The sequence below is a fragment of the Elephantulus edwardii genome, unplaced genomic scaffold (genome assembly GCF_000299155.1).
Source record: "Elephantulus edwardii isolate Elephantulus edwardi_28Jun2011 unplaced genomic scaffold, EleEdw1.0 scaffold00081, whole genome shotgun sequence".
NCBI classification, from domain to species: domain Eukaryota; kingdom Metazoa; phylum Chordata; class Mammalia; order Macroscelidea; family Macroscelididae; genus Elephantulus; species Elephantulus edwardii.
Genome location: NW_006399831.1, coordinates 3,260,032 through 3,272,801, shown reverse-complemented (window position 1 = coordinate 3,272,801; position 12,770 = coordinate 3,260,032). Strand labels below are relative to the sequence as shown.

The 12,770-nt window shown below is 38.1% G+C and overlaps 1 protein-coding gene across 1 annotated transcript in view; it reads right to left on the bottom strand.

Annotated features, from left to right (window-relative positions):
• The window catches only part of ROBO1 (roundabout, axon guidance receptor, homolog 1 (Drosophila)), a 752,594-nt gene that overhangs the window by 43,704 nt on the left and 696,120 nt on the right, over window positions 1-12,770 (bottom strand). The window contains exons 24-25 of the mRNA XM_006889823.1: window positions 8,189-8,333; window positions 3,202-3,450 (exon numbers count right to left, since the gene is read on the bottom strand). Of these exons, the coding sequence (XP_006889885.1) occupies window positions 3,202-3,450; window positions 8,189-8,333 (394 nt within the window). The remainder of the gene's footprint in view (window positions 1-3,201; window positions 3,451-8,188; window positions 8,334-12,770) is intronic.

Sequence of the window (12,770 nt, the reverse complement as noted above, 5' to 3'; positions counted from 1 at the left end):
AATATTTAACTCTTAAGAGAAATGGAAGGCCATTCAAGCCTCTCAAAGGAGTGATCATATCAGACTCCTGAGTAAAGAAGGATTATAGGAGATTTTTGTAGAGTGTGAACAACAAAAACAAAAAGAACAAAAATAACAATTCAATATATGATATAACTTCACAGAGGGAGGTACTAAATCCCTGTCTCAATATCTTTAGGAATAGAAATAAAACAAAAACTAGGCACTCTCATATTAGCATTGAGTAGACTAAGTGAATAATTCAGTTTGGTGGATGTTAGGAAGAAAACAGAAGAAATCAAACAGTCTGAAATTTAACTTAAAATGAAAAATGTTTATGACTTTTGCCTATTCTTTTGGTTCTTTTAATGTTTCACTACAGGTCAATTAAATAGTCCTTGAGAATTCTAAACAAAGGAGGTGAAGAGGGAAATCTGAGGGGTAACAAGCTGCTTGGGACAGGGAAAGCCTGAACTGTCTAGGTGAAAACATGATAGTGAAACCAGGAAAAATGGTTTGAGCTAAGAGAATGGAGACATTAGAAAAACAGGAATGTTCAAACAAGAGATGGGTACAGGTTAAGAATGTTATATATTCTATCTCATTTGATTCTCACAACCCCAACAGCCAAGTCTGCATAAAGCTTAAGGACTGAGAAACCTCTGGACTTGATCCTGAGGAAATTATGTTCAGTGGAAGCAAAATGGCCCAAGTTATACTGGACTAAGCTTCAGTATAAAATAGAATGAATAAGAGGGACAGAGTAGTTAAATAATACTAGGGAGTAAGAGACAAGGAGAATATGGCAGTCAGAAGAGGAGGCAAAGAGAAGAAAGAGTTTGAGAGAACAGAATTAAGTGTACAGGAGTAAAAAAAAAAAAAGATCCCATGAAGACAAAGATGCTGGAAAGAGAGATAAAGGATAAAAGTGAAGTGATTTTATTTTTTCAGAAGGTTATGAGGATGGTACACTAAACTTAAAAAAGAATATACTGAGTGTCATCTGTAAGAATGAGGGAAAAACACTGGTGGAAATGGAAACAAACAGGTCATTTGAAGGAATGAAAGACAGTTGCCAAGGTTTAGATTTTATATCTATTACTTTGAGGTGTCAAAAAGAAGGCCACATGAATGTCTTCCTCTGATAAAAGTCTTTCCATGTCTTTTGTCCATTTTGTAATTGGGTTCTTGGTCTCTTTATTGTGGAAGCCCCACAGAACTCTGTAGACTTTTTCTATATCAGATCCTTCCCTGAGATGTCATTGACTAATATTTTTTCCCAGTCAGTAGGTTTTCTTTTCAATCTATTAGAAAACACTTTTGATGTACACAACATACTATTTATCAATGTCGTCCTTTCCTGTTGTACATTTCTGGCTGTATTTGCCAGACTTTTTATACTGAAGACTAGGCCTTCTAAGTTTTGTCCCATTGGTGATTAATTTTATAAAACACGAAGTATGGGAAACACCATATGAAACACCAAGTGGATGAAGGAATGGGAGAAACACAATGTATATGAATTCTGTATGCAAACCAATATGAAATTAAAATATTATTTTTAAAAAAAGAAATTATGGGGTGGGGGAAGGCCATTTGCTTTAAATAGGAGGACCTGAGATGATAATAACCTTATTTGTCCTGAGTCTTCACTGATTCCAAGGAGTAAAATATAGTTAAATGTATGCCATTCTAGTTCCCTATTCTACCCCCACTGAGAATTAAGACACAGAAGAAGGTCTAACAATTTCTTTTGAGAGTCTAGATGATTTGAATTTGGTTATAACCTCTTAATGATAGCAGGGCTATTAAATCATTGCAAACTCTGTATTAATCCAAGAATAAGGTAAGAATTTAAGCAACATAGGCCAGAATTTGCCCTTCATTCAACAATATTGAAATAAAATCTTCTGAGGCACGTAGTATCATCTATTTCAAGTTATATTCAAACTGTATTAAGTAATATGTATTGGCAGCATAATATGTCAAGGGCAATAAAATAGTGCACATAAAATGATCAACAACGAGGGAAGAGCTAACAAACTGTAGTAACAGCTTTTATGTGACAGATATGACAAGTGAAGTATTTGTATATTTGTATATAACAAAAATGCATTTGCTGATGATGCTCAACATTAGGTTAGAAAAACTAGCATGTGCATGTACACACACACACACACACACACATACATACACACATACACACACATACACACGCATACACACACATACACACATACATACATACACATGCATACACACATACACACACATACACACACATACATACACATACACACATACACACACATACACACACATACACAGACATACACACATACACATACATACACACACATACACACATACACACATACATACACACATACATACATACACACATACACACACATACATACATACACACACATACACACACATACACACACATACATACACACACACACACATACACACACACATTTATTTATCAACTGGAACAAAAGGTCTCCAGCTTAACTTCTTACTAAAATAAAAGAATATAAGGTCAACAGAAAAATAAATTTATCAAATCTGTTCTTATGTGACATTGTATCTGTGAGACAAGAAATAATTATGTGGACTAATTACAGGAGAAAATAAATTTCCCAGCCAAAGAAGTGACTTTCTCAGGCATAAGGAAAACTAAAGAACAAAAAAGTTTATGGTATGTTACAAGATTTAGCCACCCATAAATGTATTATACAATCTCCATGTGTTTATGAACACAATTTGTGTTATTGTTATACGTTCAGTTGTCAATAGTTGTATTTGATATGTTAACGACCTTGGCATAATGTTTAATGACACCACAAGAAGAGGTATAGGTGATGTGAAAGTTATATCACGGAAGGAGTTTACTATGTGCCCTTGAGTCAGAACTGACTCATCACAGGCCCACCAGCAGATTTTCAGATGCAGTAAACTGCATGGGAGATTTCTCATCCTTCTCCAGCAGAACAGCTGGTGGTGGATCTGAATTGCAGGCCTTTGGGATTATGGTGTACTTCTTACCATTAGGCCACCAGATCTCCCTATCATGGCCTGAATAGTCACAGTATTTGGTTCTCTGTCATGGCATATGCAAGGAGTAGTTTTATATAAATGCCATCGATGAGTGGGGAAGTAATTTGTCAGCAAAGAATGCTAGTGACACCATACCTCCTGTCAGCTTGGTGCTGCATGTGGCCAATCTCCTCTGGACAGTCCTGTAACATGGGCTGGAGCTCTTCCTGTGGCGAGGGCGTGAGTGTGGCAGTGGACTGATGGCTGTAGGACACAGCTGCAGGGGAGGAAGCCGCTCCCCTCACTGGAGGAGTGGGGCCTCGTTCATCTTCCTCCTCTTCTAATTCATCTTGTTGCAAATACATCCTTGTTGGTGGCACAGGGCATGACATTTCTTGGTCATAACTAAAACAAATAATAAGAACATGTAAGCTTAATTAAAGTTAATTGAAAGAAAACCACCTTTATACAGGAAGTGGAAGATCAGCTTTGATCTATTCAAAGATGCATGCTGTTTGGGCCATGGTAAAGAAAGGGTGTTTAAACAAAATGTTAATTGTCATTTCACCCCTATCCTCACCTCTCTGCTCTCCTCTCACCCTTGAATTTTTGTACATGTTTTACTAATTATCCTTCTATTTTTATAATAATGGTCTTACGCAGTATTTGCACTTATGAGATTGTGTTAGTTCACTCAGCATAATGATCTCCAGGCTCTCCCAAGTTAATGTATCACAGCAGAGAGGGGCGGGGAAGCTAACCGGTAGGATCCAGCTGAAAAGACAGGGTAATGATGGGCAAGGTCCAATAGTGATTCTTTTTATAAAAAATAATGCATGAGAAAGATTATATGAAACACAATGTGAATTACAATGTGAAACACAATGTATACAAACTTTGTAAGTAAGCCCATTTAAAAATGAATGTAAAATAGTATGTATGTGAATGATTGTATGAAACACAATGTAAATGAAAGATTGTACAAAACACAATGTATATGAATGAAACAAAGTAATTATTGAGACCAATAAAAATACTGGGGGAAAAAGTCAATTGTCACAAAATATAAATCTTTTCCTTGAGTTTGTAACCCACTATGTTATGTACCATCCAATTGAAAACTGACTCATTGAAACTATCCAGTGGGTTCTCAGAGGCAATAAATTGAAAAGGAGGAGATTGTACATCTTTCTTTCACAGAGCAGCTAGAGGATTCAAACTGAAAAATTTTGGATTGACAGTACAACTCATTACCACTAAGCCATCAGAGTTTCCTTTGTAAATAATATCTATATAAAATTATTATAGATTCTGAAAAGTCAACAACTAAAATATCCATTTAACATACTTCTACTTCAAAAACCTTAAATGTATTGCTTTGCAGTTGGTTCTGACTAATACTGGATGGAGATCTGGTTTTTTAAAGCTGCAAATAGTTAAGGGAGGAGACTGCCTACCTGTTTTTCTCCCTTGGAGAGGCTGGTAGATTTGAACTGCCAACCTTTAAGTACAGCCTGATGAGTTATGGCCGCCACCATCACCAGGATTCCTTCACACTTTAACTTAGTATTTACCAGATGTGGCATGAACATGTAAGAGCTAAGAGATTGGAAGTTAAAAGCCACCAGAGGTGCCTTAAAGACCGTGATCTCCTTCTGAAAGTTCCAGCCTTCAGAACTGTATGAAGCACTGCTCAGTTCTGGACAAATCGAACCAGAATGAACTTGATGGCAACTAACAATAAAAGCAACGTCCAAAAACGTTATATAGTTTAGTGTTCTCATTCAACCTGTTCTTGAAATGAGAGTGCTGCTACAAATGGTGCAGAGGTGAAGGTTAAGTTTAGAAAAATTCTTTTTGAACATGTTATAAAGAGGGAGACACACTGGAAATCAACTTAATTTGTCTAATACTGTCAGTTTTGCTCTGGAACTGTGATAAAATCCTTGGCTGCTGAGTTCATTCTGACTCATAGTGACCCGATAGGACAGAGTAGAAATGCCACATAGATTTTCCGAGGTTGTAAATATTAATCCAAATTGTGTTCTTCAGCAGAGTGCCTGAGACTTGAAACACTGAGCTTTTGATTAACATTTCCTCAGTGCTTAATTCACTGCGTAATCAGGCCTGACTCAAATTATAAGACAGTAATATTTATTTAGTTGTTTAAACATTAAAGCATTATCTTACATTTAGGATGATGAAAGAAAATACATATACCCTAAAGAAAAGCAGAACAGCTCTGTTCTTCTGTTAGAATTGTGTAGAAATCGCCTTTCTAGGAAGATGGCGCCGAAATCCAAGAAGGAAGCCCCCGCCCCTTCCAAAACTGAAGCCAAAGCAAAGGCATTAAAGGCCAAGAAGGGAGTCCTGAAGGGGGTCCACAGCGAAAAAAAAGATCAGCACGTCACCCACCTTCCGGCGGCCTAAGACGCTGAGACTCCGACGGCAGCCCAAATACCCCCGGAAGAGCGCCCCCAGGAGAAACAAGCTTGACCACTATGCCATCATCAAATTTCCGCTGACCAGAGTCAGCTATGAAGAAGATAGAAGATAACAACACACTTGTGTTCATTGTGGAAGGCCAACAAGCACCAAATTAAACAAGCTGTAAAGAAGCTCTATGACATTGATGTGGCTAAGGTCAACACTTTGATTAGGCCTGATGGAGAGAAGAAGGCCTGTGTTCTACTTGCCCCTGACTATGATGCTTTGGATGTTGCCAACAAAATTGGGATCATCTAAACTGAGTCCAGTGGGCTAATTATAAATATAAATTTTTTTCACACACACAAAAAAGAATTGCATGGAAATCAAGATAGATCTGGAGAAGATTTATGCTTTTCTTCTTTTTTCATCCCAGAACATACGCTTTTTAATTAGAAGGAGAGTGATGCACCACAGTCCATAATGTGTGCACTCATTACTCCCCTTCCTACATTGTTGACCACCTTGGTTTACTCAAATTCACAAAAGCTGATATTACAATAACATGCTTTATTTCTATATTTCTTTGTTTTAATTCCATTTTCTCTTTCTGTTACTCTTTCTTATATTCCATTTATCAATAAATAACATAGCAACGTGCCCACTCATCCTAACCCCAAATCTTCAGTTATCTCCTCCAGCACTCATTCTCTCCTCCTCTTCACCTGTACGACAGAAGAACCTGTGGTTGATCTCTGTGCTTCGAGTCACCCTCTCTTCTCCATCCAGAAGTTGCATCCAAAATAACTTTATTGCAGTATTCATCACACTCATGCCATTAATTCACTCCATACTAATAAACAGCTCTCTAACTGCCTAGAGAAGAAAATGGAACTCCCTAAATGGAGGTTTCTCCATAATCTGGCATCTCTTTACATTCCCAGCTGCCTCTCACTCCCTTACCATGTGTTTCTTGTTAGGTTTGCTGAGTGTCCACATCTGTGTGTGGTCCCAGGTCCATAAAACCCTTCCTCTTCTACGCCTCTGCTGAGAACCTTCCCATTTGTCGAGGTCAAAAGCCAAAAAATCAGGAACCTGTCCATCCTTCCCAGTCCTAATTGGCTTTCTTCTTTGGGGTACAGTTGTAAGCCTGGTAGTTTTTTGGTTTTTTAAAAATCTGTATCTACTTAATTCCTCTTCTGCGGATTAAGATCACAAAGTGCTATTACCATCTATGAGCTGTATTTTTTATTATTTGAGAGTTTAAAAATTATATGGGACTTTTCATTAGTGTATACAACTTGCATTTAAAAATTCATAAAATATTTACTTTAAAAATATGTAAATAAAAACAGAAACTAATTTTATAAAATAAAAATTAGAATTTAGGCAGCTCTGCTTCAGAACATAGTTGGCCGTAAACACCATTTTTATGGAGAATGAAAGAAGTGCACCTTTATTTCTCTAACTATGAAAACATTTATTTTCTGGATGATTTTATGTTTAGTATTATTTTAATTCTCTAAATCAAGTGAATTCTCCTACATCTGTCCTAAGAGCCAAACAGCTGTTCTATTTTACTTGGAAGTTATCGGGTCGTGCTCTATGAATTTTGGAGTGGGAAGAAGAATATTAACTTTCTGACTGTCCTCATGTGAATTATTTACACTTGTTAAAGCTACACGAAAACTAACTCAGTACAACATAAGTTCTCACACATTTTCACCATAATGGGATTATACCTATGAAGAGTCCTAAGGCTATTGTACTTGCAGCATAAACCCACAAAATGATTCTATGAAAAGTAAGAGATATGCCACAAAAATTCTGATAATTGAAATCCACAAAATCTCTCTCTCTCTCTCTCTCTCTCACACACACACACACACACACACACAGAGGCATGCATGTATGTGCATGCTGAGTCCCTGGGTGGTGTAAACGTTTAATGCACTTGGCTACCAATCATCAGGCTAGAAGTCCATGCTCTGACCTGTCAACCACGGAACACCCAGTGGGACAAAGCTCTGCTCTGACGTGCACCGGCTTGCTGTTATCAGAGCTGGCTCAATGGCAATGAATATTTATAGTGAAATTGAGCCAGACTCTTTTTCTGATATTTAGTGCTAAAAGAATATTGAAGGGTCCAGATTTCATTTTCTTTTTGGATAGCAACTATCTGGAGAGTTTACAAAGTGTCTGGGTGGGCAGACGGTTAAGCACTCACCTAAGAGTTAAAAAAGGTTGATGTTTCAAATCCACTCAGAGCTTCTTAGGAAGATGAGCCTGGTGATCATGTGAAATGTCACAGCCTTGAAAACTCTACAGAGTAATTTCACCTGGCACTCATGTGGTCACTATGGATCAGAACTCACTCAATGGAAACCAATAATGACAAGAGGACAATTACACAGTCTTCCTGACACATCAACACTATTTTTCACTGAGAGGTAACTTTTCACAGAATTTGGAAATCAGTTTCTCCTTGATGACCTAGTTTCCTGTTGCTCCTGTTGTTAGGTGCCACTGAAGCAACTGCAACTTATATTGACCCAATAAACAAGAAATTTAAACCCTGCCTATCTTGCATCATCCTCACAATCTGTGCCATCCTCAAGCCCATTGTTGCTGGCACTTATGACGCTGTTTAACAACTATATATATGGGTGTATGAAATCATATGTCATGAGCAGATTCATTCTGAAATTCCTCTCACCTCTCATCCACAGAAATGCTGTACTCTTCACTGTTGCTGTGTGGAGGTGGATGTACCGGGGGAGGAGGGAGCAGGTCTGCCCAGTTCATGCCGCCCTGTTTGGGGGCTTTGGGTGTCCTTGCCCCTTTCTTGTGCCCTTGGCTCCCTTGAAAAGAAAGAAAATGCAAGTCTATCATTTCTGGTTTAAAAGATTTTTCTGTTAATCACAGGCAAACTACTTTCTATATACATAATCTCACATCTCATGTATATATAAAAACTGTTTTCCTTCTTAATTTTAAAGAAAACTTTCTACAACGTAAGAAAATGAGAGAGTTCCAAGTTTTGCTGCTAATAAATAGGTGGAAAAAAGTCATAAAACCATAAATGAATTTTACAAGTCCTATCATTAATAGTGATCTTCCTACAGCAATTAATTGCATTATGGATTATCATCTAAAACAAATGAGCTGTAGACATATTTTCTGGAGTGCCTTTCTGTTATTTAATTGCTGGAACCTAAAATACAATATGATACAGATACGATCTATTAGAGTTCCACTGTTGCATTAAATTACTGCATATATATAATTTGTACTTGTCCACTGAAATGTTTTAGGCACAATGAAATGACTAGTTTTCATCAGAAAAGCAGGTGCAGATGAAAGAACTAACTCAACTCCTAACAAAAGGAACAGGAAAATGATTTTTTAAAAGACAAACAGAAGTGTTTTCAGTCACTCCACAAATGTCCCTTGGTTATGGCTAATCACAGAATGGTGTCACTTGAACACTTTGAAATAGAACAATTATTCAAATGCTCCAGGGCTGTTTTTAAAAAAAATATTTTAGATATAGTACACTTTTCAACATAAGTGGCTGTACATTTTACAGTATTTGTTTTAACAGTACATTCCATCAAATGATATTTTAAGACAAAGTATCTTCATCACAATCAAAATATCCAATATGTGGTTTCGATTCATGTCTAGAATATGTCTATAGTTCTTTTTCTAACATGGTCCTTAAATATTAGTGAATTATCAATTCTTTCTCCCAACTATATGAAGTAGCTTCAAGTTATATGGTATATGAAAACAGCCCATTCTATCTTCAATATGCATTGGTGTGGTGGTTGGCGTTTCCCCCCATTAGGTCATATGGGTTAATTCTCAGGCAAATGGTAGTATTCCCTAAGCCAGATGTTCACTGTTATGAATACATTCTGACTGCTGGCCCTATCTGCGTGTGTCTCCATTCTCGGTTTCTTTATTCGGTTGCCTTGTTTGGGGATCACTGAGCATGTGTTTCTGACAACATGAAGGTCCTTCTTGCTCTCCTGGCTTATGCTGACTGGAGCAATTCCCTCAGTCTTGAAAGGCTTAACAGCATGAATTGCTCCTGGACTTCATTTACTTTCCCTAATTACACTGGATTTCTCACTTTAACATATATATTTTACCAATTATTCAGACCAAAAAGTGATAAACTGCAAAGCATAATCCACATACATAGGCTAGAGAATAGAGAAACTCAATTGAATGTTAGTATCGTGAAAAAAACCCAAAACCTCTCAAAGTCATTGCCATCAAGTTGGAATCGACATATGCCTGACACACCAGTTGGCTTTTAGAGGCTATAAATCAAAGAGGAAGAGACTGCCCATCTTTTTCCTGAGAAGCCACTGGTAAATCTAAACTGCCAAAGCAGCTCATGAGAACTTTGGGTTAGTAGTGCAACTCCTTACGGACTAGGTCACCAGAGTGCCCTCACTAATACAGAAATATGCTTATGTTTCCTTAACATGATGTTTTAAATAAGTAAATAAAATTTGAAGATTCAATGGTGTGAGATACAAATATTAAAGTAGATTATATGGTTTTCTCAAGAGCAGATTGCTGAAAAATTTCTAACTCAGGGAATTATTACTTTAAAAAAGAAAAAAGTCAGTAACAATATTTTCATTCTAAAATACATCGTAAGAGTGGATCTTGACAGAAAGCAAATAATATCAGAGGAATGTCTGTCTGTGTTTCATTGACTAGTCAAAGACATTTCACTGTGTGGATCACAACAAATTATGGTTGACCTAGAGAAGAACAGGAATACGAGAACACTTACTTGTTTGTGTTCATGTGAAACTTGCACCAAGAAGTAGTGCTCAGAACAGAGTAAGAGAACACTGCATGGTTCAAAATCTGGAAAGGAGTGTGTCAGGGATGGAGCTTGTCTCCATACCTTTCCAATCTATATGTAGCACAGATCATTCAGGAGGCTGGGATTTATAATTAAGAAAGTGGCATCAAGATTGGAAGAAGACTCATCAACAGCCTATGTTATGGCGATGACACAAATTTGCTGGCTGAAAGTGAGAAGGACCTGAAGCACTTGCTGTAGAAGGGCAAGGGCTGTAGTCTTCAATATGAATTGAAGCTCAACATCAAGAAGACAAAGATTCTCACCACTGGGCCAATTGGCAGCACCACAATAGATGGAGAAGAGATTGTGGTTCTTAACAATTACAGTTTGCTCGGCTCCACAATCAATACTCTCGGCACCAGCCCTTGGAAAATCTGCTGTGAGGGACCTTTCCAGAGTAGCAATGATGTCAGTATAGAGATGAAAGTATGCCTGAACCAGGCCATGATCTTCGCAATTACTTTCTATACATCAGAGAGCTAAACAATGTAAGGGCGACAGAAGAAGATTGATGCCATGGAGTTGCGGTGTTAAAGAAGACTCTTAAACATACCATGTACTGCCAAGAAAACAAATAGGTTGGTCTTGAAGAAGGTGAAACCAATTTTCTCCTAGGAGGCTAGGATTTTGAAGCTATGTCTCACACACTTTAGGCATGTAGCCAAGAGGGACAGTTCCTTGGAGGAGGGCATCACTCTTAGAAGGGTGGAGGGATAGCCTAGGAGAGGAAAACCCAGGATGAGATGGATTGATAAAGTGACTTGGGCAACACGGGTCGGTGTGTCAGGATCAGTGGGACTGGCTCAGGACAGGCCATGTCTCAGAGGTATTGTACACTATGAGATGCAGGCAACTCGACAGCATCTAACAGCAACACCAACACTAGTGAATCTAAAAATGTGGACCTTTAAATTAAAATACAGATTGTTTTAATCAGAAATGAGACATATGCTAGAAAATACCAAGTCAAAATGCCTGACTTAATAGAGAAGATGGTAAAATGCAAAGGATACAGCCATCACACAAGAGGTATACAGTTTTTAGAAAGCAGCTCACAAAAACTTTTCTCCAGTTCCTGGGAGGTGCCATGTTCTACCCTCTCCTGGTGAAAGATACTAGAGTTAAGATGGATCGGTTTTGTTCTCATTGTGGTGTGACTTACCACATGTTTAGCTCAAATAATGAAGCACCCTTAATTAGAAAAACAGGACTTAAGTACCAGCAAATTCCCATCTGTAGCCTCCATCAGCAAAACAGCTGGCACACAGCTGCAACAGCATAAAGACCACAGGGAAGAGGACTCAATGTGGTTTCTGAGGCATTACAGACTTAAGTTGGGAGGCTGCCTTGTGAGATTTGAGAGTAGGAAATGAGGGAGAGCAGAAACAAAGATTAAAGATGGGCCCAGATTCCTGTTGTTCCTAGACTTTATGTTACCTCTGGCTTTTGATTCAGCTCAAGTTATTCAAATTTTAGTCCTTTAGGTGAGAACAGATTGAAATACAGATAGTTGGGCCAGGTACCTAGCTTTACTGAAGACACAGATAGACAGACATTACACAGACACAACCAAATAGCTTTCAACACTGCTTTGCTAGTTTTGAAGGCTTAAGACTATATGGGAGCTCTGGTGGCCTAGTGGCAAGAAGCTGCACTGCAATCCCAGAGGAACATGGTTCGAATCCACCAAATGCTCTGCCGGAGAAGGAGGCGCAATATCCTCCTGTACCAGTCAGATCTGATTTGACAGTACACGCACAAAAATAATAATAAAGAAAAAAAACTTAAAAAAAAAAAAAGAAAGAAAAAAAAAAAGACTATAGCGTCATGGCCCAACTCGATCAACTGGCATAACACAGTTCACAAAAATCATTATCTGCATCCCAGTGGAGTGAGTAATAGCTATCCAAACAGCTGAGAGGAACTATCTAAGACATTACAGGCCTCTAGTTACCTGCAGCAAAACAGTAAGAAGGTACTCAAATGCAGCAAAGACACACATCTATAGGAGCCACAACTATATCCACTCTGAGATGGAAAGAATTAGATGATGTGAGCTACTTTCACAGAACAATCTGAGCAGGGGCATGGTAGTTGATCCCACAAAAATGAGGGAAAGAGATGGAACAGAACTCAAATCCTTATTTTAAAAGGCACAGGGGGAAGACATCCTGGGTCAGTAGAGAAGTGAAGAGTCCTTTGAGACTCACCCTGAGGCACTCTTTAAACGCCACACTGAACCTATCTCCTGATATCACCTTTGAAACTGCAAAGTGGAGCATAAACAAAAGATATTATCTGTAAGATTGCTTCCCTACTTAAAAACTGTTGTTGTTGTTGTTATGTGCCGTCCAGTCGAGTCGTTTCCAACTCATAGCGACCCTATGCACAACAGCCCTAAACC